This window comes from Protomyctophum bolini (assembly GCF_963924005.1).
Source record: "Protomyctophum bolini genome assembly, chromosome: 7".
Classification (NCBI taxonomy): domain Eukaryota; kingdom Metazoa; phylum Chordata; class Actinopteri; order Myctophiformes; family Myctophidae; genus Protomyctophum; species Protomyctophum bolini.
In genome coordinates this window covers 11,920,469-11,947,188 of record NC_137868.1, presented here as the reverse complement: position 1 = coordinate 11,947,188, position 26,720 = coordinate 11,920,469, and the positions used below count along the sequence as shown (strand labels likewise).

Sequence of the window (26,720 nt, the reverse complement as noted above, 5' to 3'; positions counted from 1 at the left end):
GGCTGCTTTCAGTTTTCCTTTACTACTGCAGGAGTCATGCCCCCTCCTTGGCCTGGGTAATGAGCCCAGTGGAAACAGCTTCTGAGTGTCTCATCATATTCTATGAGCACATGTTTGGCTATTTCATATATTTTACTCTGTGCATACAAAATATGTTTGCAATTGCAATATGGTCTTTCCATAAAATAGACTTACCAGTCATGTTGAGTTGGACTTGGAACTGGAAGTCCTTTGATGTCAGTATAGGAAACTCTTACATGTCCTCTATCAGACTATTTTGTCCGGTGTTCTATTTTATGCTGTGGTATATGCTGGGAAAGCACAGGTGGACAATCGATAAACTAATTAAAACGGCAGTCTGTATAATCTGCATTCAATCTGACCCCTTAAACAGTCGTGGAGAAAAGAAACAGACTGAAGTTTGACACCACTTTAGTTTCCATATGGAATAGGAAAAAAAAAATGTTCAGTTAACTTCAGTAGCTAGTTCAAATTATAAAGTAATTTGTGCATTCAGCCATAAAGTTGTCATAAACATGTCATAATAAATGTACAATGATCTACATAATATATGTGGATTTGTATTGAATGTTTAGGTTATTAGTTGGGCCATGAAGCAATGCAAAACAACTTGATTGAGGTTGTTTGATGTTTTGTATCTCTTTACAGTATGTACCGTAAATATATACAGTATGTACAGTATGTCATTCTGTCTGCACATTTGTCCTCCAGAGGGCTATGAACAGGCTTAACTACACTATGCACACACACCTCTAGGTTGACCAGTTGTTGGCTGTGTATTTGCGTGGTCATTTTTCTTTGCTGGTGTACTGCAGGGATATTGCAGTGGAGCTTTTCTTGCCAATGGCTCGCTGCTCAGCAGTTTGTGTGTAATGAATTTATGTTATCTGTCTTTTATAGTATGCATGGGTGACCAACCCAGTTCCCCCTTTGGGGAGGAATAAGGTGTATGAAGTTGACCCCTCATTTATTTAAATTCTTAAATATATATAGTCATAAAAGGAAGATGTAGATAAGGGGAGTAGACGGGTCAGAAACATGCTTTTAAGCCTTTTAAGCCTTTACTGGAAGACGGTTTCTAAACTGCCCACAGCCCTCCTACAGACTGAGTAGAAAAAAATCGTGCCATTTTATCATGATTATTAGTGAGGACGTATTATATGAAGAATTTGAAGATAGGTTGAAAAGTGGTGAAGTGGCCCTTTAAGACGCAACTCAGTGTCACAAAATACGGGTCAGACATTTTGTATAATTTGTGTACCTTTTACTAGTTAGGTGATGTGTTATGTTTGTGTAATACATTAAAAAAGGATATATGATGTTGTTTTTCTTTTTCTTTTCCAATAATAATAATACTACATAATTTAGTTGTATAATAATGGCTGAACAGAAGCAGATCAGCATTGTTAATATTGTGCATTAAAGTGAGCCGAGTGTGAAACTACAGATTGCATAATCTAGACCAGTGTTCAGCGAGACCAGGAACCACTTTCTAGGATTTAACTGACCTGTCCTGAATGTTAAGCACAGTATAGTAATATTAATAGATACATATTATTTTTGAGGGGCACTAACCCCCCCCCAGCGTTGTGTGTTTGTGTGTGAATAATAGTGATGATTTCATTGGCTGATCACCCCATAGCGATGATTTTGATTGGCTGAGCAAAGTACGTATTGAGGATAAAAAGTGATGCCAATTGTGATTGGCCAGAATGAGATGATGTATGATGTTCATCGTTCAATATCTCACAGTATAATTAGATTTTAATTTTTTGCAGTTGTCACATTTCTCAACTCAGAGATGAGAAAATATTAAAGCATTTTACCATTGAGTGCTGCTAATCCCAGGACCACAAATTCACATCATAAATTCTTCACAAATTAGTCTAAAATAAATTAAACATTTTTGTTCAATGTTCATTCAATATCTCGCACTATAATTCATTTTTAACAGTTTTTTCATTTGGGAATTAGGAATTTAGGAATTAAACTCCCCGAGATGAGAAAATATTAAAGCATTTTGCTACATAGCGAGTGTAAAAGCACACACTACTTTCTGTGAGATGGGGGAGGAGGACGACAGCCTGGGAAGTTTGGCAGATTGCTATGAGCACATGCTCACTTTAACCCACACACGTTTCTCCCTCTGTCCAGTAAGCTGTAGCGTCCAGCTGTGGCCAGCTGTAACCCATGGCATATGACAGCCCTCTTTCACTGAAACCGCTTTTCCCCACCTAAGGCCCTCAATGCGTTTCTCCCATCACATATGTTGTGTGAAATGTAATACAAATTGGTTGCATCCCAAAAGGTTTGCTGAGCATGCATGCTTTTTTTCTTTTTTTCTTTGACCAAGCAACAAAGACCATTGCTAAAGTGCTTAGTGCAACAGTTCTGCAATGTCAAGCTGAACTGCAGTTTTGTACTTTAGGCCATTGTGCAGCTTCAGTGGAGCGGTGTACCCCAGAAACAAAATTTTGATGCAAAATATGTCCCCTGCCCCCTCCCCCAACAGGAGAATGCTACTTGATGGAGTGGTCAGACTGGAGCCCATGTGTGAGCATGTGTGTCAAGGGGGCTGGTGTGGACTTTGGCTCGGTCCAGGTGCGCTCGCGAGCCGTCATGGCCCAGGAACCAGAAAACCTGCAGCTGTGCCCCGATCAGGCCTGGGAGCCTCAGCCCTGTTCTAGTAAGTGTGGCTTCACTTCACAAACATCACTTGACAAACAGAACAAACGGTGGCTTTGTCTAAACTACCTGGTATAAAACTGGTGCTGTATAATCTGATAAAGGCAACATGCTGTCCAAAACTTGTTAAGGAGAGAGGAATTGGCAGAGTATTTTGCTGTGTCCATGTTTTCTGTCACACAACCAAGTGAATTGGCACTCCGTGAAAGGATTTCTTGAGTGTAATTTCAGCACAGTGTAACAGCCTGCCTGCCCCATTTTGCACGCACGCAGGCACGTACGCGCGCGCACACACACACACACACACACACACACACACACACCCTAAAGTTCTCATATACTGTATTGGTCCACGGTGCCACATGTACCTGTTCTAATCACACATTACAATGAGGATGCTTGTGAATCACCAACACTGAAGCTCATCACAGCCGTGGGCTCAGTCTGCAGAGCAACCGCCCCCTCTTCCTCCTATAGCCCCAGAGCAGTGTTCTTTGGCCTGACCTCGTTTCACGACATCACTCAGGCCCGGGAAAGAGGAGAGAGGGGTGGAGGAAGAGAGGGGAAGGAGGAAAGATGTGAAAAGGGAGAGGGAGGAAGAAAGGAAACGTGCGTGCGTGCGTGCGTGCGTGCGTGCATGCGCGGAAGTAGAAATATGAGGAAGTGAATTTGTTTGAAATGGTTCAGAAATACAAGCCTAGGATGGCAATGTGACAGTAGCAAAGAAGAGGAGACTGAAGTGAGCAACTGAGTGAGAAGGCACCGCAGTGCAAAAACACTACAACATGCAGAACTAGGCTACGCCACAGTGAGCGGCAGAGAAAAAGTGGAGAATAAAGAACAGAATGGTAAATGAGTTCCAGTCCCATAGACGATATCACCATCGCTACAATAGAGACCGAGCTGCGTTATCGATCGAAGTGCTGATACTGTTACTCCAGCACCACAGAAAACAGATCTCTCTTTTGTTCAAGGTTAAATTGTTCATTTTCGCTTAGCTGAGCAGCACGGGCCCGTGATTGGTTACACGGGGCTCCCTAAGGAAATCTGGTCATTTACTGCTCTGATGGTAGATATTGATAAAGCCATAATAGCTTTGATAATGAGTCATTAAGCGAAAGCTCTTACTGAGGATTAAAACAACTAGACAGCTCTATGTAGAGCCGTTGATATTGATAATCTATGAGAGCAATTAATCCTTCACCAACATCCTGAACGGCACTAATCCACATACATGGATGTATACTGTATGTGTACTACTGTACACATACAGTGTACCAGTAGTAATAATACACACTTACTACATACTATTGCACTGTTATCACCTCAACAGCCTTCATTTGTGCGGTGGGAATGTAAGTGATAAAGGCACTAAAAGGATGATTGCTGATATCACCTCTTGAGCTGATAACTGTTATCAACCCTAAGGTTGATTCTTAAGTGCGACCACACGCTCATCTGTCACTGCGAGCGACCTTGCTGTGAATGGAGCATGGCCACCATGGGTATGGTATGTGATGGAATGTATGACCTGGGCATTCGTCATAGCTGGAGTGTAGCTATGTACTGTATCAGCAGTGCTGCCCGTGATAGTGAGTCATAGATCATTCTTCATTTTCCTTTTATTTATATTAAAAAAAACGCCCACATGGGACACTATACTGTACCATGGAAACTATAGCACCTTTCATAGAATATATTTGTGAAAATGTATTTCCACAGTCCAGTGGTGTGGCTGTGTGTTTCCCGCAGTGTCTGTCAGACTGTGACCACCCATGTTAAAAAATGAATGCACATGTTGTACTGTACAATGCTTTGGGCATAATGTTACTTTATGGTGGACCTTTCCTCTATAGGTGGTGAGTGTTATGAATACAAATGGATGAGCAGCCAGCACCCAAACTCCAGCAGCATCAACTCCTGGTGCCAGCGCTCTGATGGACTCAATGTCACAGGTTAACTACTAAATTATTTTTGTGTATGTATCAGCATTGCAAATGAGGGTGAACCTCAATGCCCTTTTTGTGAATAATCAATCAATCAATATTTGATCTTTCCTTAACAACCTGTGACTGTCAGGAGGATGTCCCCCCATCAACCCTTCAGAAGTAGTAAACAGCTCCTGTGACTCTCCATGTCTCATGCCGAAGTCCTTCTGTTCCGAGGTGAGCTGCTCTTATTTCTGTGTGTATACAATTAACCATCATTTATTCATTTATTGTTTGAGGCATGGTGTTGTGTGGAAAAAGTCAATCTAAAAGTTCACAACACGACACATCACGACGTATTGTGAGCTTGTAGATTTCCGCAATGCATGAAACACCATCGTAGATAATCAGACTTAAGTTCTTAAAGCCACTAGCCACTTTAAAGTACTAGAATCATTATCCATACAAATCAAGGCATCATTGGCTGACTAATGACTATCATGTTAAGTCTTGAAGAAGTTGTACCCCTTTCTAGCTTTAATAATGCAATTTCACCAGACAACAAATCACAATGTCCATAATTTCACATATTCACCTTAATTTACATGAACTGAACATTAAGTTCCCTGCATACAAAAACTATATTGTATGTTGTATGAACTGAACTGTTGATAGAATTTTGATATAGCAGTAGTGACAGTTCTGAATTAATTTAGTTAGCTAGACTCTGTTTTAAAAAAACATATACTAGAATAATCTGATATGCTGGAAGCATTACAAACATGCAGATCTGAAACAAAAAAAGAAAAACAAAGAACTGCCTTGTACAACCACATTTCTCCCCTGGGCAGTTCCACGGGCAGTTCCACTGAAGGCACTGTAGCTTGCTCAATGGCTTGTAACTATTTTGAAAATAAATTAACGTTATTAATTCGCTTTATTCACTCCAAGTTCACCAGTTGGTGCAGAGATTCAAACTAACAACCATGTGTTTTTGGAATCATAAGTATGACTCCAAAAACAGATTCTCATCACCCAGGACTCGTTTCAAATGTAACTCTCCACTGCTCTCTGCAGGCTAGTATATGCATGTGCGAGGAGGGCTACACAGAGGTGTTGTCCCCTATCGGGCAGCTGGTCCAGTGTGCCCCCATCCCGGTCCTTGAGATCCCCACGGCCGGCGACAAGAAAGCAGACGTGAAAACCAGTCGTGCCATTAACCCCACTCTGCCCAGCACCATCCAGCCTGGACGCACAGGACGCACCTGGTACCTGCAGCCCTATGGACCAGGTCAGAGCTCTAGACAGTAGACACCATGATTGTGTTTCATTTGAATCCTCATTACTCATTACAGGTACCAACATTCATAAATTAAGTCAGGCCTTATGTCAAGTGATATATAAGTTTAATTTAACTGCTCGGACCCCAGTATCCAGGTACCAACATTCATAAATTAAAGGAATATTTCACTTTAAAAAAACTTTTGGTAATTTATGTGAACACCCCAGACAGTATTTATATATTTGATATTCATCTTAGCTGCCCTGTCTCCTTCCTACAAACCCATTGTAATTTCAAACTCCATATTAACCATGATAGATTGTGTATTTTTACTTATTTACTTTATTTATTACATTTTAATCATTTTGTTTGATGTTTTAGTCTCCTTCGGTCTCCTCCTCTACCTCATTATTTAAAAAAAAAAGAAATAAAAAAAGTAATTGAAAAACATGGCCCCTCACGTATTAGAAGGACAATACAGTATCTGTCACCAGATTTTTTTTGTGTGTTTTTGATGAATCTATCATGGTTAAAGTGGAATGGGTTTGTATAGGAAGGGGGCGGGGCAGAAAAATGAATATCAAATATCTAAATACTAAATCGAGCAACTTAAAAACTGTCTGTGGTGTTCACATGAACCTGGGTAGATGATAAGTGAAATTTCCCTTTAAGTCAGGCTTTATGTTAGAGAACAATTTAATTTATCCACTCCAGCATGCATATTCTGGGAGAACCAGTAAGCAACTAGAACAACTGCCCCTCGGGGCACAGGTCTCCACCAGGGCAGGTCAGGTTGTGGCCTCCTGGTAGCGCTATAATAGGCCAATGTGCCGTAGATTAGCTGTACACAGACGGACGGACGGACACACACACACACACACACAACTTTGGCCTGGTGGAGACAAAAATAGCTGATCTACAAGCTCACACCGCGTCAGCTAATTCAGGCCAATTAAGAGATGTGGTGTAGAGAGTCTGGAGCCAACTCGGGTCCAATTTACTAAGTCTAGAGGTTTGAGTGGTTGATTAATAAAAGTGGTATAAATTATAATGAGAAATTCTACCAGGTACTGTTCTTAATTGCCGTCACCTGTGTTCCAGGTCTAAATTGGTCCCTGTACTGTAATTGCAAGTGCATGAAAAATAAATAAAAAATAAGCTGACACATCAAAGCCAGTAATGTTGTGCTGGATCCAGCTGGAAAGACCACTACTAACTAAGCTATTCAGACGCATGTGCAGTACAGTATATATCCATCCGTATGTGTCCTAATCTGAAGCTGCTTCTGGCATATTAACATTTCAATAGGCATCTGTGCCGTGCATTCTGATCAATGGTGCATGACAGCGACATAACGCTTGAGGAACGTTTACGATCCAAGAGATCGGAACAGATTGAGGCTGTCACAAATCCTGAAATGTGCAGCATTTGTCAGGAGGAGCGGGAACTTCCAGAGACACCGGGCGCCATCTTGTAATCCTTGAATCGTTAAATCTTCCAAATGATGCTTCTTTTTTGCATCAATATTGCAGGGAGATTTCAAAGAAGGGGGGAAAAGAAGCACTTCAATGTGTCAGTGTGTAGGCGTCTTCAGCAGCTTGCACAGAATGAATTGTTTAAGCCTTTAATGGTTCTTATTGCCATAATGCTTCAGTTCTCTATACTCTGTCGTATGATGGTGTCAGCAACTGAAAATAGGCGATCCACAAGCTCACAGCGCATTGTGGTGCGATGCATTATGAGCCTGTAGATCACCTATTTTCGGTGCACAGCGCCTTCTTACGGAAAAGTATATACTGTAGACTTAAATATGAGCACTGATGAGCTTCCCCCTTCACAGAGGGAATTGCTTGAGCCCTTAATGGTTGTTAGTGCCATATTATGTGAACAGGCAGCCCGACTGACGAGCCTCCTCCTTCACAGATGGAAAGCTGAAGATGTGGGTGTACGGTGTAGCAGCAGGAGCCTTCGTGCTCCTCATTTTCGTAGTGTCTATGATATACCTAGCTTGGTGAGTTTACTCTCCTCTATTTATCGTCCTCCTCCCCCCATCATCATCAACCCAAACTATTTATTTTTGGATCAAACCATCCCATCTGTTCCGTTCCATTGTGCAGTACATCCATCCATCTATAGCCATCTGCCTGTCATTGTTTTTGTTTAAGTTTGTTTATTTATTTTTGCCTTCTTCATGCCTCCTCCTGCTGCCGAGGGCAGTAGCTACTGTGCCGTGGTCTGTCGCTCTCTTAAGGCCCAAGAGTCCGACGCCAATGGGACAGTCTGGATGGGTCAAAATGCACACGAGTTGACTTACACATGTCCTGATTGCCAAGAGTTGGCCCAAAGCGGCAGCATCGACTAACCAGGATTCAGAGGTTCCCCTTATAAAAGTACCTCCTGTGAGCCCTCCGCCAGTGTCACGTGTCGTGCCTGCCTTGTCGTGCCTGACTAGCTGAAGTGAATGTGCTGGTGCAGGTGAGCTCTTGCTGAAGCTGCCCAGGGTGATTTGTACTTAGTTTCGCATTGCGCATGTGCATCGAAAATAGCAGATCTACAAGCTGAGCTGAGATGCATTGTGAGTTTGTAGATCTGCCGTTTTTGATGAGCAATACATGGTGCGCAGCTATAAGTATAAATCAGGCTTTAGTTCTGCTTCTAGACTGCACTAGAGTGCAAGTGTAGTCAAGATTCAGTCTAGTCCATGTCCTGCTGAAAGTTGAAATTGTACATACAGTAGCCTTCAAATTAAGAAACGGTATAATTTTATACAATGCCCCAACATATTAAATAAACTGCCCTATCAGAATTTGTTTAGTATCGCTGAAGCTCATTTTACCGGGGGGGGGGGGGGGGGGGGGTAAACCAGTTACACTCTAACTGGTTTAATACAGGTACAGAAATACAATTTAAAGATTTGTACAAAAATATTCTGCATAAAATAGTCTTCAAACTACATAAATTCAATATTATACAGTCTTGAAATAATAAAGTGCCCCAGATGTGAAGCAGCTATTGACTTATATCATGTATTATACATTTTTAATCCATACTTGTATGTAATATAATATTAATCAATCTATTCCATTGGCGATGCCTTAACTGCAGTGCAATAAAACATTAACTACAGTGTAATAGTGCAACTTAATGTTAAAGGCTCATTCATAGTCTGGATTTCCGGTGGTGAGGTGACCACCGAACTACAACATGACGTCACGAGCCGCGGTGAAGAGCAAACCACCGCTCAATGTTATTTCAGCTCCGGTGGTCACCTCACCACCGAAAATCCAGACTATGAATGAGACTCATCCACTCGGCTTTATATCCTATATTAGGCCTGTATCCTGTTCAGTTGCATGCATGCAGCAGCATGAAAACCTTGCTTTTCATCTGGACAGTCTTTCCTCGCTAGCAAGTTGCAACTGGATCTGGGCTGATCTTGTCTGGCATGCAGCTCTGTTCTTATTAGACAATGACATCTGCACTGCAGTATAAAGATAATTGTGCCTTGAAATTCATCCAATGACCATGCACCAATAACTACCTTGTATGTCCAAAACCATTACTTTTCAGGAAAGTAATGGAAAGTAATAAAAAACATGGACTGTATATAAAACCCAGACACATTTCATTACTTTCACTTAAAGGTTGTTTAACAAGTTGCATTGTGAGCATTGATGAATCAAAAGTAATAGTATACAGAATTGGAAGATAAGTTCTATCTGCCACAGTTTTCAGATTGTGAATTAAAACAAACCTGAGTCTCTTTGCATCATAACACTGCCCTCTTCTGGTCTGGAATAGATATAGGCCAATAGTTCCCATTTCTCTCATTTCATTCATTCATCTGTAACATTTTGTCAAGAGCTCATAACCTTATTACTGATATTACTTGTTACATATCCTGGCATAATTTTTTCCCATACAATTTACAGAACATCCATACCCTGCATTTGAAAAATATCAGGATTACCATCATTACCTATTGAAACATAACACCCCACAATTTAAGAATGTTAAGCATTTACATTCTGGCATTCAGGGTAGGGTAGCTCAACCAACATTTGTAAACTGGAACAATGCTTTACCAAAATAAGAAACCAATGAATTTAAACTCAAATGTGATGTCTTTGAGTTTTTAATCTGGTGCTTTAGAGACAAAGAATGATTGCCATGGCTGCTAAAAGATTTTTTATTTTTTATTATTAGCTTTATGCTAACATGAATACAATCAAAATGGTGTGCTAAACGCCATGCCTAATTTTGAACTACTGTATTTGGCGTCGAGGCAGATCATCACTTAGACATTTTCAAATATTGTATGAAGCTAAGTAAAGGAAAAATACATCTTATTTGCCAGCTTTCCCAAATCCTTCTCTATAATATTATGCCAGGTTTAGTCACAAGTTTAGGTCCTAACGACCGGAAAGGCATATACAGTAACAAAATGGTGTGAAGGAAGGAAGGACAAGGAATTCATACTGTATATTACATTACAGTAATGAATGGGAGATATAGATGGAGGGGAGGACACAAGTTAAATAAGGATTTTGAAACCTTTGACAATTGAGACATGGATTGTAGAACAAGTAGTAGTAAGTCAATACATTGTATACAGTAGCTCTTAAATGATAATCCACACCATGCTGACACACTGTTTCTTACCGTATCAATCATCAACCCAGCATGTTTTTGAGCCAATACTGAAAGCCATGAAGCCTGATTTATACTTACTGTAGTTGAACACTGATCTACAAGCTACAACGCATCACGCAAGCTTGTAGATCGCCTATTAAGTATAAACCAGCAGGCATTAGAGATCTTATAGAGGGGAAAGCATGCCATTCGTGGTGCTTTATTAACCAGAGAAAATGCTAAATATAAATGGTGTGTACACAGGTTTCGCATAGGGTAGGCACTTACTAATTATGTAACGCTTTCAGATCTTTCTTTTGTATTTTCCATACATTAATTCCCTGTTTCAATGTAGTGTTCATAAGAAATACTGAAAACAGATAGTTTATAGTAGTTTATAGGCTATAATAGCTGTCGCATGACGACTGTGGCCATAACTTCCAGACACTTGTCTTAACACTCTTTCTTTATGCGTCTCTCACAGCAAGAAGCCAAAGAGACCTCAGAGACAGAGACAGCAGAACAACCGACTAAAACCTCTGACTCTAGCCTACGACGGGGATGCCGACATGTAGCCTCCCCCACCGTGGGATAGCTTCACCACAAACACCTCTCGTCATCATGATGCCATTGCAGGGAGGGGAGCGAGGATGTTTACCCGGCGATGATGAAACTCATCACAGGGCCGTGAAATTACTGAAGATTCTCTTCGCAAAGACACCTGCGGGGCTTTAACAAATTCAAGTAGGGTTCCATTCATTACACATGTTCATTTTCCTTCTTTTTCTGTTCATATTTTTGCACACAAGAGCCTTCATGATCTCCACTGACATGAAGACAAGCCTTTTTTTAATTTTGTCTCCCTCCGATACCACTTTATGCAGAGGAAAATCCTCTGTGCTAATTTAACTCAGAGTATATATGAATGGAATGAGATGGACCCTTACGGGTCCACATGGTTCCATTTTAACACTCGAATTTTGCAATGTGTAAAGAGTGCTTTCCAAGGAAACATGGCTGGCTGCTGTAAGATCCAGACCTAACTTCTGTTGTCTTTGAACGTGGTACAGCACAAGCTTCCCAACTCTTCCCTCGTGCTTTCTTTCTCTCCTCGTCCCTAAAAATGCTGAGTAGCTGGAGGCTTAGGATGCTGTGGTGGTTTGCACGTTGCCAAGAGTCACCGCAGGGAAGAGGAGGAGGAGGAGGAAGAAGAAAATCTCCATAAAAAGGCTTGGATTCCTTTTCTTCAAGCCTCGAATGGGTTTTGTCTCAAATCTCTTTTACTGTCTTGAACAAAAGGGATATATTCCTTCTGTTGTTGTTGATTTTTTTTCTTTCCTTGTCTTGATTCACAGGCACAGGCCTGTATTGAAGGATAAACTGTGTTGTTTGATGCCGATGGAGTAATAGCCTACAATCACTCGTTCATGGAACTATTGCCTGCCTCCCCCTTGCTTTGTTTCAGGCACAACATTGCACTATATTAGTGCAGCATGATATGCACCTATGACTTCTACCTACTATTGCCATAGAACACTGCCTCTTCAGACAAAACCATAATGCAGTTTCAATGGTGATCATTATAATTACAATAGGAAACCACTCCAGGAAGAGATATAGTAACACATTCCACAAAACAGGGTGTGAGTCGATAGTAAATAAATGTATAGATTTGATTTCTCACAACTGATTTTTGGTTGTAGTCCAGTATCGTTTGTGGTTTGTAGATCTGTCTGGTGTTATCTTTCTATCTCTGCCCAGATGCAATCAAAAAGCTAATTATGATATTGGCGAGTGTCAAAGTTTTGTCATCTGTTTGTAGTTATTTTTATCTGCGATACATCAGATCAAAATATAAATCCCGATATAGCAAAACAAACTGAGACTCTACTAAGAAGAAAACAAAGAGTTGAATTTAACCCATTCATCTTATTGTATGTCATGCCCATAACTTCTGCCTTAATGTCAATACTTTCAATATTTATTGCCCCACATCACTAAATTCACAGTGATTTGAATGGGTTCTTGACTAGATACAAGGAGAGATGATTATTCTGAAAGTCTCGTAGAAACAGTAACAACTTAAAAATACCTATACAGTACATAGTTGACTGGATTTCTGAGCTTTATAGCCCCTTCCTGCTTTTGCTCTAAACTAAATATCTCTGCCTAAAATAGCTGATCTACAAGTTAATGCATCGCATTGCCACGCATTTGTTTAACTTGTAGATCAGCACACATGACTGACACACGTTGCGGATTGTCATCCTATTCTTTGTGAGAGGACCACAATGGAAACTAGAAAAAGTGCCCCTCGGGTCACAGGTCTCTACCAGGGCAGGTCAGGTTGTGGCCTCCTGGTGGCGCTATAATAGGCCAATGTGAAAAAGGTGCCATTTGTTCTTATGCCTTTGATGGCAATTGGATGATTTGAGGCATTTTGTTCCAAAAATGTGTTTTGCAAAAATCCACCTGTTGGTGGCGCTATAATAGGCCAATGTGAAAAGGGTGCGATATATTCCTCAGCCTGCTCCTCGGCCAATCCTGCAAACTTTGAAAGCCAATGTTAGCCAATGAGGATGGAATATGAAATATCGGACAGATCTGTCTTGAACACATGACTATATAGAGATAGTGTGTAACGATGTGTTTTTCAAAAGTCGGCCTCCTGGTGGCGCTATAACAGGCCGTTCTGGAATTTTTTGGGAAGAGGTTCATCGTTGGTTAACGGTGATCTATTAAGTATAACGGTGCCAGAGATTAGCTGTACACAGACGGACACACACACACACACACACACACACACACACACACACACACACACACACACACACACACACACACACACGGACGGAGTGCAAAACATACTCTCTCCCCATGCCTTCGGCCTGGTGGAGACAATAAGACTTGGACTTAACCAACATTTTTGTGGGTTATTTGCAATTTAACTAAACTAAACCATTTATACATTTTCAGTCAATCCATATCAACAATCCTCTTACATTATGCATCATATCATCTCATATTACTTAAAGTGAACTATAACATAGTGTCTAAAATTAAGGTACAGTACAATACATACATTTTACAATAATGTTCACGAGAGAACACTGGTGTGCAGAATGTTTACCTTTTTGTTCTTTGATTTGTATATAACGGCAAACCCATTCTTTTTCTTTTGCAAAAAAAAAACAAAAATCAAAGTGTGTACATTTATTTTGTAATGCACAGAAATGTTTAGTTTGAATATTGCAAAGTGGGTGTCTGACGATGACCATGTTGCTGATTGTTGTATGGTGTTAAAGAAAAAGAAAAAAAAAAGACGGCTCAGCCATTTTGTACAGGTTGTTTATATGTATGGGAAGACTTACTAAAAATAAATGAGGAAATGTTCTAAACATACCCAGATAATGTGCTATGGCTGTCAGTGTGAAATATGTCCCCACGCTACTGCCTCTCTCTCCCCATTCTATTGATATTGCATGATTAGATGATCGTTTATTTGGCTGCCTATTGACAGCAGGGCTGCAGCAGACTGCCACTAGGTGTCAGCGCTGACGTTTGAGAAAAGTTACATCTCAAAAGTATGATCAGAGAGTGGTCCTCCTCCCTCTCTGTGTCCCCTACACGCCCCCACCTCTACTTCCACCCCTCTCTGTCCCTGCTCTCTCTGACTCTCCTTCTCCCCCTATTCCAAGCTACCCCACACACACACAATCTCTCTCTCTCTCTCTCTCTCTCTCCCCCCCCCCCCTTCAGAGTGCACTATATAAAACATCTTGCTACACTGACAGTCAGACTTGCAACACCTCCATCCATATCACAGCTCCTCTGCATCCTGCATCAAGAGGAGTTGGTACTTCACAGGAGAGACTATCCCTCCTGGTCGCTCCTGTAAAGATTGAGACTTTCAACTGTCTTGCCTCGGGACTGCATTGACCTTTGTCTTTATTTGCTTTTGTACTGCTTCAGTTAGAATTGTATTCAACAAAAGGGAGGCTCCTTTGTTGATCCAAGGGTCCCAGGAGAAGACCAAGGAGGAGGCTGAGAAGGTTTGCATGAAGAGATACACTCCACTGAGAGACATGGAGACCACATGTCCAAGGGCTGCCGTTCTCCTGCTGTCGCTTATCTCGTTAGTAAGTTGAATATGGAACTTTTGTCACCATAATGCATGAAACCTACCTTGCATTTCTTGTTTTCTTTTCTCACTTTCACTTTGTATCTACAATTGGTGGTTTTGCATGTCATCTTTATCACAATGGGCATAGAAATTGACGTGTAGGCCTATAATAAATGTATACGGGGTGTTTTGTCAACGGTATTGCTGCAGAGTGTGCCACAACATACAGTAGCACAAGGACAAGCAGTCCAAGTGCAAATTATGCACTGTAATGAAAGTTACAGTATAAACTCATACTGTATCATTTACAAGATTATTTCACATGCTGTGTGATAACTTGAAAACATTGACTAACAGTGTGTAAACGTAATATCCTCACCACTACCTGACTACGTTGTTAGGAGCTGCCTTACTAGGACTGCTGCTGTGCTGCCACTGATAGACCATATACCAATTAATAACTAATTGCATGTACTTTACTAATTAGCAATTGCTAACATCATACATTGAACTGTAGGATTTGCAAATCTATTTGCAAAGCATTGATCTATTGCACCCATTGTTTACCTTCTATACCTGCATACAATTTCCAGATTTGCAGTTGAATAAATTGTTTCACAGTGCAGCAGGGAGCAGCCTGAGCCCACATTCTATTATGACACACTAGAATGACACTCAAGGCACTGTCAAGTGCCTTGACAGTTTGTGACAACCTCAGCTCCTGTAATCCTCTGAGAGACTCTAACCTCTCAGCCAGAGATAAATGTGTCAACAAACAATCAAAGGGGAGCAGGAACACTCCCTACTTTCCTTGAACAAAAACAATTATAAAACAAACTCCAATTTAATCTCCACACTGACTTGACTGGCCTTAAATGGCTCCTGTGGCGTTATCAGTGTTTAATTTGCATAGTGATGGAGAGAAGTCAATTACTATTAATTATTCTCCACGACTTAATAACCATTATCGAATTGAATCCACCGTCTTGAAAACCATAAACTCAATTTCACAGCTGACTAAGCACACTAATCATTTTGCCTCCCCTTTCACTAATAGAGCCCTCCTAGATGTGAGGAAACTTGAAATTCCTTAAATCCAGAAGAAATTGCATTAACCAACACTAATTCCCTGTTACAACCAACACTAAATAACTGTTACACATAACCCACAAATACGAATTATGAAGTATAAAACTTTTATAATATGTACAGTATATTAGTATCAAAGTTCTGCTTGCAGATCTCACAGTATCACATAATGTGAATCTTTTTTTCAGGCTGGGCCACCAAATTGCTTCGCTATGCTTTAATGGGATGATCATAATTGTTTCGTACTCGGCCCATCCTAAGCTTCTGCCTCCAGCTTCTTCGACAGATTGACAGACCCATGGGAACCTCGCAAACTTATTTTGGCCGCCTTTGAACCAAGTCGTGTGTGAAATACTATGATTATGTATTTATCCTCTGGGTAAGTAGGAAACTAGTGGCTAGGCTGCCTATTTTAACCACCCGCTCAAATAGCCCTCAGACTGTCCACATGCAGTGTTTATCCTCCACAGAAGTCATGGTAATAATTGTGCTCGGGCTTCTGTAAGTGGTGCTGCAGCGATAAAGCACCACTCCCCCTTGCAGAAGCTAGAGAGCAGCCTGTGATGTCTTGACACACTTTATGATTTGTCATAATCTCTGACCTCCACCCCCAGGTAACACTTTGATATCGCTGGAAGAATAAAGACCTGATTACATGGTGCTGCTGAGTGCCTATAGTTGATCCATCATCCCAAATAAGGGCTCTTACATGCAAGGCAAACTGCATGGTGAAAGAAAAAGCATTCGGCTATGGATTGGACCCCCACTTCAAAATATTTTATGCGAGGGACCGCCAGAAGCAAAGAATGTTGCTTTTTAAAAACAATATTCAAAGATTTGCACTAATTTTCTAGATTTTTCAAAAATAGCAGGGGACACCCCAAGGACAGAGAAAGGAATATCCACACTCACTTCTTATGAACTTGGTTTATTTGAACAAGCACAGCAGCAGTCTATCTAGAGAAACACCCCAAGGACACCTGGGGGTCCCCGCGCCCCGCACCCCGTTTTGAGAACCAATGCTGTATATGTACAACTTGCAAGCCTATGGTTATAAGTAGTATAGTTGGTTCCTGTCAGAGATTGTGACTTCAGTGTCATTGTGAACAGTGGCTGTAGTGGATGGATGTGAGAGATTAGATCGCTATCACCTAGCCTTGAGCATGTCTAAGCTACTGCATGACAGGGCCGTGGGCGGTGGTCACAATTAATGACTGCTTCAATCAATCAATTCAAACCTTATTTATGTGGTCCTTTTCATACAATCAAATGCAACACAAAGTGCTTCACATAATAGAATAGAACATTTAAAATAATTACATCAAGAACAAAGACAAGGAAAACTAGATAAAGTGCTCCTCAGAGCGCAGGTAGGTTATTGTTGCCTCCTGGTGGCGCTATAATAGGCCAATGTGAAAATGGTGCCGTTTCTTCTGTAGGCCTTTCATAGCAATCGGACTCTGCATTCATAATTTGAGGCATTTGTACCAAATTGTGTTTTGCAAAAATCAACCTGCTGGTGGCGTTATAACAGGCAATGTTAAAATGGTGGCATTTCTTCCTCGGCATAGTAGAAAATGTTACCGAAATCACAAGCTGCATTCATGATTTGAGGCATTTTGTTCAAAATTCTGCAAACTTTGGAAGCCAATCTTAGCCAATCAGGGTGGAATATAGATCAGAGTTCTGTGTTGTCACATCACTATAGAGATATACTGTGTACCGATTTTTTGTGATGTTTTGACGAAATTGGAAAAAAAGTTTTGCATAAATTGGCCTCATGGTGGCGCTATAACAGGCCGATCTGAAAAGTTTGGGCCAGAGGTTCTGCTCTGGGAGCATCCCAAAGAGTGTGTGTTTGCAATTTCGCAGCGACCGGGCTAACGGTGCCGGAGATTAGCTAGACACAGACGGTCGGATGCACGGATGCAAGGACGGACGGACAGCTAGGGTGCAAAACACTCGTTCTCGTTCATGCTTTTGGCCTGGCGGAGACAACGAGGAAACACTAGCCAATGCACAGCACGATGCACAGTACTCGACACACAACAACAGACAAAAAACGAAGATTATATCGAAGACTTAGACATTATGAGGCCTAAAAGATTGAAACTGGAATAAAATAGAGATGCTTGTGATGGCAGATCTTGCTGCCGTGTTAAATGGGTGTGCTATAGGTAGGCCGTGTGCATTTTCAGAGCATGTTTATTTTAATGATCAATCAATCGATTCTGTTCCAGCTTGGATAAATATACTTTAAGTTCCTATATGTATAACAATGAAAACTACATTTTCAAGGTTATAAGGAAAACATATACCATGATGAGTACCATTTTTGTTAAATATATATATAATCTTAAATCGTCATTGAAATCTTATTGTTTTGCCAATTATTTAATTGGGAATCCTCACAGCCCTAGCTGTGGGCCGACCTATGGGCCTTGGCCCACAGGTTGAGAATAGATGATTTAATTGTCTATACAAAAACGAGCATCAGCTACATACTGTAAAAAAGAAAGAATAGATCAATAACTAAACTAGAACACTCCTCTGAGTGCAGTTCTCTGCCAGGCCGGGTTACCTACACACCATACATGGGCAACTGGCGGCCCCCCCACCTGCGCTTAATGTGGCCCTCAGGTTAATATCAGAAGACTGATTATTGATTTGCAAACATGACTCGCTTTAATTACTAAATTAGTCTAAATTAGTATTGTACCTTATGAATAGTATTAAAATGTTGTCTTTTTTTTTTTGTTATCAATTGTTTTTTATTTAAGACAAAAATCACAATAAAACATGTTAACATCATGAATGAAATAAAATAAAGAAAACAAAACATATGAAAATAACACATAACAGCAAAAGAAAGGAACACAAAAACAAACAGACAATCCCACCCACCCCTCCCCCCGGGACCAAAGATGTCACAAAATGTCAGGACTCCTACCACTGTGCAATAGGGGAAAATAAATAAATAATAATAATGACTAAATCATGTCCTTAACCATATCTGCAATATCAGACAAAGAAGACACGAATACGGGGATATTATTTAAAGGCAATTGGGATACACCGTTTAATAAGAATAGAGATGGGGAGGGTGTAATGTTAATTTGTAGAATAATCGAAAGTTTAGCAGCAACCAGATTCCAAAATGTGAGGACACCCGGACACTCCCACACCATATGAAAGAATGTACCTATGGTGTTCGGAGTGCAGAAAGTGCAGTTATGATTATTTAAAATCCGCATAGCACACAATCTGCGGGGGGTTAATAAGTATGTCCGATGAACAAAATTTAGATGAATTTGCTGATGATCAGGATTCCTAGAAGATAGGGCAACATTAGACCACACTGTATCCCAGCTCCAATCTGGATCTAGATTTGGTATGTCATTCCTCCATACAGTATCGACAGCCAAGGTCCCATAACTAGATTCTAATAAATAATCATACAATATGGAAACAAAACCTCTTGACCTAACATCACAGATAAGTCTATGCAAAGGGTGCATTGCAAGGGGGGTCTGCCATGGAACCCCGTATGTCCTCATGGCAGTTCTCAATTGTAAATAGAAAAAGAGTTACCAGGCAAGTTAAAAATATCACATCAATTCTGGAAAGAACGTAAACCATTGACATCAAATAAATCACCCAAAGTATGAATCCCCTTGGAACTCCATCCATCTGGGAAAACGAATAGGACGATTGTCCAAAAGCAAACCATCATTGTTGAACACTGGGGAAAACGAATTCCATTTCAAATCAATCTTGCGCAATTGTTGTCTTTTTTTGTATGCATTTTTGCATTGGGCATTTGAAATTAAATTAAAGTTTTACTTTTCAGGATTTCAATTCAAAAATAGCAAAAAATATGTTGCTATATGCAGCGTGGCCCTCTGGAGTGAGTGTGACAATATAGTGTCCCTCTCAATCGTCAAAGTTGCCCACCCCTGACCTACAATTGGTGGAAATTTGAACTCTGAAACATCTGACAGATGCGTCTTGATCACGTGATCACAGAGATGATGTGTATACCGATTGAGTACTCAACCGATTTGAGTTTTGGACAATTCTTTTAGCAAAAATGTAAATAGCAAGAGGTACAGTCAGACATTTAGGCTAAAAGGATAACACAAGGAAGTCCTGGGGACTGGAGAGTTGCGTCATGATCCAAGGACAATAAATAAATAAAGTTGATCTGTGGATCACTTTTTCTAATTACATCAGGCAATGTATTTTTCATCAATATGCCAGTATTTTTTGGCAATAATTCCATTACGAATTACTGTATGTTGCTGCCAAGCCCGAACACGCTGCCCCATCTAGGTTGTGAAGTGGCTGCCTAAATCTCCTATCAATCTGTTTCACCTCCATTCCAACTCTGTAATGCCTGTTAAAGTAGAAATGTCGGACTCACAAATCCTCCCCACACACCAGTCACGGCAGCTGCAGCATTCGGGTAAATGAAAACCGACACATACTTTCATTCTTCCCCCAAGGTTTTGTGTACAGCCCACCACTGAGTTGTCTCGCTTCTCAGGTGGTTCTATTAAACAGGGAATGTGTTGGCTGTTGGGGGTTCCAGCCCATAGAATATTCTCCCAGCTCTCTGGGGAAGCTGGGGTTGTTTATCTTCCCGTTTCAAAGAGAGGATGCCTGCGCCTTATCACAGTCCCACCGAGGAGTAGATAACATTTAGGTTTGTTCATAGCCTACATGCTGCATCTGGCAATCTTTGAGTTCCCTTAAAGGACCTCTGCAAGGCTGCGCTTTGTGTGTTATCATGTTGTGGAATGCTGGGAAATTGGAAATAACATTAACGGAGGACTAAATGGATTGGAAAAAATGCTACTGTTGCAACTATATTGCTTGTTTGAAAGTTGCAAAAACTGCCAAGTTGATTATGTAATGACCGTTTTGGCCTTTTAAAACATGCAATATAGTATTAGTATACATATCCTATGAAATGTAGTTTTCTTCTTGATAAGCTGTGTGCAGTCGTATCCTTTAACCGTCTTCTTCAAAGTCCAATTATTGCCTAATACGGTTTTCTCTACCTCTTATCTCCGCCTAATTCTCTAATTTCCTTCTGCGTTATCTCTCTTTCACATAACGACCTGCTTGTGCACCAATACATCCACACTTTGTGCCTTGCTTGCATGTTTTTGAGCTCGACAAGAGGTAATCTTGGCCCTCCAAGTGTTGATGCAGTCTAGGGGGTGGGCCTTCTGAATATAAACGTCATTTCAGTCAGGACTGTCTCTGATCTGACTAATCTCCAATGGCCGGATTACAGGTTGGGTTCTAATCCCTGAAGTGGGGTTCTCTGTGAATCTGTCACGGACTGCTCTAATCCAGAGGCTGTCAGATGCTAGATGAAAGCTAATTGCAAATCTTATTTGCATATAATTGCATATCACCGTTTGCATATATAGGCTACACACACACACACACACACACACACACACACACACACACACACACACACACACACACACACACACACACACACACACACACACACACACACACACACACACACACACACACACACACAGTAGAGAGTAGATCGATTATGACCCCGGCCTACTTTGCTCCCAGGTTATCCAACCAATGGAAGATGCAGCTGTGCCTGAGGTTCGATAACGAGATCAATGACGAATGCCGGATATAATTTGTTTAACTGTACCCATAGTTATGTATTCACAAGGATGGGAAAAAAATGCATTTAATTAACACTATAAATTAATAAATAGATAATTTATTAATTATGATTCTTGCCTGAAGCTAAGCACTGCCCGGGTGAACTAAATTGTGGTCCCACTAGGATTTCCTGAATATGTGAGGAAGCAGTAGGTCAAGTGCACAGCAGGTACTGCTGGCAGTGGCAGCCCTCATCCACTTTATACTGTACACCCATGCTTCAACCTTGTTTGTATGCTTCCATTGTGTGAACTATGAAAAGGTGGTTAATGGTTTTCTGCTCGATTTTGATTCATTCGTGCTCGGGTTAATTAACTCGTCAGCTTTGAATTCTGCCAAACCATCAGCCGCAATCACGTTTGACAGAAGATTTTAGTCGATGTTTGACATGTGGAGTTCCTTTCACTGTGTGGTCTCTCTCACGGTGGCAGTACAGCATCAGCATGTGGTGACTGGTGAGACATTAGATTGGTCAGCTACTGCCAGATCACTGTGGTGACTGGTGAGACATTAGATTGGTCAGCTGCTGTTCTGTTACCTATCAACCTTCTGGTTCTTTTATCACCCCCCTTTTACCCAGGGAAATTAAAGTGTGTGTGTGTGTGTGTGTGTGTGTGTGTGTGTGTGTGTGTGTGTGTGTGTGTGTGTGTGTGTGTGTGTGTGTGTGTGTGTGTGTGTGTGTGTGTGTGTGTGTGTGTGTGTGTGTGTGTGTGTGTGTGTGTGTGTGTGTGTGTGTGCGCGCAGTACATGGCTCGTACATGGCTCTTTTACTGATAGAAAATATTGAATGAATTACTGACGAATCAGCAAAGAAAGAAATCCTGCTCAGGAGATTTGAATTACAGTATGGGTCACTATGATACTAAAATTGAGAACGCTCATTTAGCTGGGAAGTGGGAACATATATCTAAATCTATCCAAAAATACAAATACAAAATCTCCATTTCACAACAAACGATGGGGCTGTCACAATTTCACGCACTGATGTCCGACATGGGACAAAACAGAAACAGTTGCTTACTGCGACAACGCTGATGTAGCCCCAGTATAGCCCTGTCAGTACCCTGATGTCATATGGATGACATAAGAGTACTTTATGGGGATTTACCGATATGTTTAACTGCCGATCCGAACCGACTTTCCACTCAGCACACACAGTGAAAAAGGTTTGAACTGAATGTGACATCAGTTGAACATCCTGAGCGACTAGATAACCACTTAACCACCAAAAGGTTCTAAATTATTTCCTGTTGTGCTGTGGCCTGTTGTGGGCTTGTCGATCTGCTATTTTCGAAAGATTGTTGAAATTCTCGTTTTTTTTAAACCCTGCCTCTAATGGCCTGCCAAAATTGGGACACCACTTTTAAATGGTTATGAAAAATAGCTTTCTTAATTGTCCAGGGCTACAGATTTGTATGAAATGACAGATTTGTTCATTAATACTGAATGATGCAAGTATCTTGGGCATATAGGAACACTATATGAAATTAATGTTTTATTTAATATATTTTACACAAGATTTGGTGTTGTCATAAGACCGTATTTAATATAAAGCCCTTTGGTTGAACAAATCTGGAGAGGAGTTCAAGGATCTGAATTATAGCATGTTATGACACATATAATCAAGCTGAGGCCATATTTCTTTATTCCGAGCAAGAGAGTGAAGGACACGAGAACAACCCAGAAACATAGGTTCTATTTTCACCGTGGCTCTGAACACACAGATCGATCGGTGCTCTTCAAAATAACTGGGGGCCATCTTTTATCCTGCTCTGGCGTATACACTAACAAACAGACATAGTAATAACCACTATGGCAATTTAATTGGTGCAAGTTCTAAACCCCAGCCTTCAGTACCACAATGTCATAACTATGAACTTTCTGAATGAGAGAAGACCTTAATTTCAGAGTATTGATCGTAGGGGTAAAGGTACAAAATGTAAAAGCTTTACCCAGATAGATCTGCTGTCATGTTCCCCAGTCGGGGTTAGGCCATCACTGTCACTGGCCTCCGTTGGCTGCACAGGGGAATCTTAGCGCTCTCATCTGTGTGATTGTTAGGGGAGAGAGAGAAGGAATCATCAATCATCCATTCAGGGCACATACAGCAGGTAATAGTCTGCTGTTGTATCATGTCTGCACTGGAGTAGCGCTTCATTCATCTCGATGTATGGCAGCAATACCCTCAGTCTTGGTTAGAACGCCATGAGCACACATAAGACAGTTTGCACATACTAAGAGCATGCATGTTATTCTAAGCTAGGTGTAGGTGGACATTTCAGTGCAAGTGAGTGATAGAGGCTATTTCTGTGTTTCTGGGGTATTGTTTTTATGGGATTTTAATGATCTCTTTGCTTCTTTCCAGGTTGCCAGTGTTCAGTCACCCAGTTCAGGGCCCTCAGACTTGAGAGAAAGCCCAAAGTCTAAAATGAAGACCTACTGGACTGGAAGCAGCAAGGCCCTCTCCATCAGTCGTCTACTCTCACAGACTCTCTACAGCAAGGAAAACTTTACCTCTCTGGACCTCAGCTATGGTGACGCAGGAGCGTACTCCAACCAAGAGCAGTGGAAGTGGCTTCACAACACTTCAAGCACGCAGGATCCTCGTCCCAGGGCGAAAAGGAGGCCCATTGTGAAGACGGGCAAATTCAAGAAAATGTTTGGCTGGGGCGATTTCCACTCCAACATCAAGACCGTGAAACTCAACCTTCTGATCACCGGTAAGATTGTGGACCATGGCAATGGAACATTCAGCGTCTACTTCCGCCACAACGCTACCGGTCAGGGAAACGTGTCTGTAGGGCTCGTACCTCCCACTAAGGCTGTGGAGTTTCGTGTCCCTCAGCAGCAGCAGCAGCAGCAGCAGCAGCAGCAACAGCAGTCAACCCTGGAGCCCAAAGACACCAAGCTATTCAACTGCAGAGTGGAATATGAGAAGGTGGAGAAGGGAACCAGGAACTCTTTGTGTGCCCACGACCCTTCCCAGAGTTGCCCCCAAGAGCAGACGCAAAGCCATGTTTCCTGGCTGTGCTCCAAGCCCTTCAAAGTCATCTGCATTTTCATCACGTTCTACAGCACTGACTACAAGCTGGTGCAGAAGGTGTGTCCGGATTACAACTACCATAGTGACACCCCCTACCTTCCTACTGGATGATCACGGCGTCGGGGTTGGGGGACAAAAGGCACAGATTCAAGGCCTGAAAGACAACACTGTGTTTGGGCTGAAATGGAGTTGTGCACCCTATAGTAAAGAGACGCTTTAGAACGGAGATGTTGACTGGTATTATTAAAGCTAACATATCCCTGCTGTGAGATTGAGATTGCTACGCTGAATAGACCTACCCTGAGGTCATTGGAGAAGCATTTAGGAAAGCATTTATAGACTCTCAGTACTCTTATTATGCATAGCCGCTTACAATGGAAGGCACTTCCAAGCCATTCCAAAAAATTAAAATTAAATTAAAAAAGCCAATCTTATTTATGTAAATATAATGAAACCCAACAGTTTTATAATGCCTTCCCTATACTAATTGAATTGTTGATGATGTATTCTCCTCGTATAGTCAAGCTGTCTATCCATTTTTATCAATTTCTGAAAAATCATCACAAATAAGTAAATATTTTCTGGAGTGTGAATAGGCTATTAGAATGAATAACACTCTGATATTGTTGTTGGAATTTCATCCATGTTCATGCATGAACAAAATGTCGTTTTTGGTCAATAATGGCCATCTACACTTCGATTTTTAAGCCTGTCAAAAATACTTTTAAGCAATACTTATTATGGAAACATTAGAGAAGACATAATTTAGTTAACTCAATCAAAGGAGGGGCTCCATTTATATATTATCTACTATTAATTAAATAATTGTGCGGCTGGATGGACACACACACACACACGCACGCACACACGCACACACACACACACACACACACACACACACACACACACACCCACCTTACAGTAGCTCCATTATGGTTAGAATTGTTATATACAGTACTGTATTGTGTATATGACGGCAAAAGGCAAAAATGTCAGCACAGGGGGTAAATCACATGTTTCAAATTCATACCCTCAAATAATCCCATCTCTGGTATGAAAGAGCCAAAATCTGGATGGTTGTATAGTCAGTACTAGCTTGTAATGATATTGGCTATTTAAATTGGCTATTAAACCTTCATTACATAAATTGGGAGTCATTGGCACAATGTGAAACATTTAGAGAAATGAGCACAGTGTGAGCGGGAGTTCTGTGGAGTGCCAGTGGAGAGTAAGAATAAAGTGCCAATAGAAAACCTGTAGTATATAAAGTATAAATGTGCACCTAGGGGCACAATCACTGCCGTCTATTTAAATTTACAATTCTCTTACACAGTGTAGGCTATAGTGTATATGCTCCAACTTGGCCGTTAATGGCAACTGAGATGACATCCAATATACAGACATGGGGTGTATTTTCTAACAAAGCCCGATGAAGAAAAGGCTCTCCCTGTGGGATGAGTGAGCATAAAGAGGAATTTATGATGTGTGTGAACAAGGTTGGCAGAAATCACTAGAAGCACCTGACTCGTAAATTGAGAGCATGTTCCTGTCATCATTGTGGAGGAATGACTAATGTTTCATATTACTATAGGGACTGTTCTTTAATTTCAATGAAGTGATTGTTCTTCTACCGTCGGCCAAATCCACCCAAGTTAACTTGTGTGCAGTTAAAGGGGCACTTTCAAGGAATAATAACCAGTGCTGATTGATGCACACAATCTCACACATATTGCAGATCTGTGAGAATTAATTTGGTTAATTGAGAGTTTGAAGGTTAATGAGTTTGAATTTGTTGTCAGGTTGATACTTAACTTATTGTGTGCAGTATTTATGTTCAGAAAATGGCTTAAAGAGAACCAAAATAGCTGAATGGTCCAAAGCCTAAAGGATTAGTTTGTTTTCGTATGGAGGGTTGCTTAGTTTTAAAGTTACATAAGCTTCATAATAAAATCACACTTTGTGTGAAGTGAGCAACACTCTTATCATCATACATCACATTCCGTACTCAGCCAATCAAATCATCACAATGTAATTCCTGCCAATCACTTTTGGCGTCTTCACTTTTATCTTCAATATGTAATTTGCTCAGCCAATCAAATCATCGCTATGGGGTGATCAGCCAGTCATCAGCCAATGTTTGTGTTCACACAAAAAATCTGGGCATAGGAGGGGCTAGCATCCCTCAAAGAAGTTACATTGATGCACTGT

At 41.0% G+C, this 26,720-nt stretch overlaps 2 protein-coding genes across 2 annotated transcripts in view; both read left to right on the top strand.

The window, feature by feature from the left end:
* LOC308319250 (thrombospondin type-1 domain-containing protein 7A-like) overlaps nt 1-13,894 on the top strand; it is a 128,855-nt gene extending 114,961 nt beyond the window's left edge. Inside the window, exons 24-29 of the mRNA XM_080769223.1 lie at nt 2,534-2,707; nt 4,563-4,661; nt 4,786-4,871; nt 5,712-5,925; nt 7,840-7,927; nt 11,033-13,894. Of these exons, the coding sequence (XP_080625349.1) occupies nt 2,534-2,707; nt 4,563-4,661; nt 4,786-4,871; nt 5,712-5,925; nt 7,840-7,927; nt 11,033-11,123 (752 nt within the window). The 3' untranslated portion in view covers nt 11,124-13,894. The remainder of the gene's footprint in view (nt 1-2,533; nt 2,708-4,562; nt 4,662-4,785; nt 4,872-5,711; nt 5,926-7,839; nt 7,928-11,032) is intronic.
* Nucleotides 13,895-14,391: 497 nt separating this feature from the next.
* Nucleotides 14,392-24,769, top strand: LOC308318255 (neurexophilin-1-like). The gene is made up of 2 exons (XM_080767736.1): nt 14,392-14,687; nt 23,835-24,769. The coding sequence occupies exons 1-2, from the start codon at nt 14,607-14,609 to the stop codon at nt 24,621-24,623; spliced, it is 870 nt and encodes a 289-aa protein (XP_080623862.1). The 5' UTR covers nt 14,392-14,606; the 3' UTR covers nt 24,624-24,769.
* Nucleotides 24,770-26,720: the final 1,951 nt, after the last annotated feature.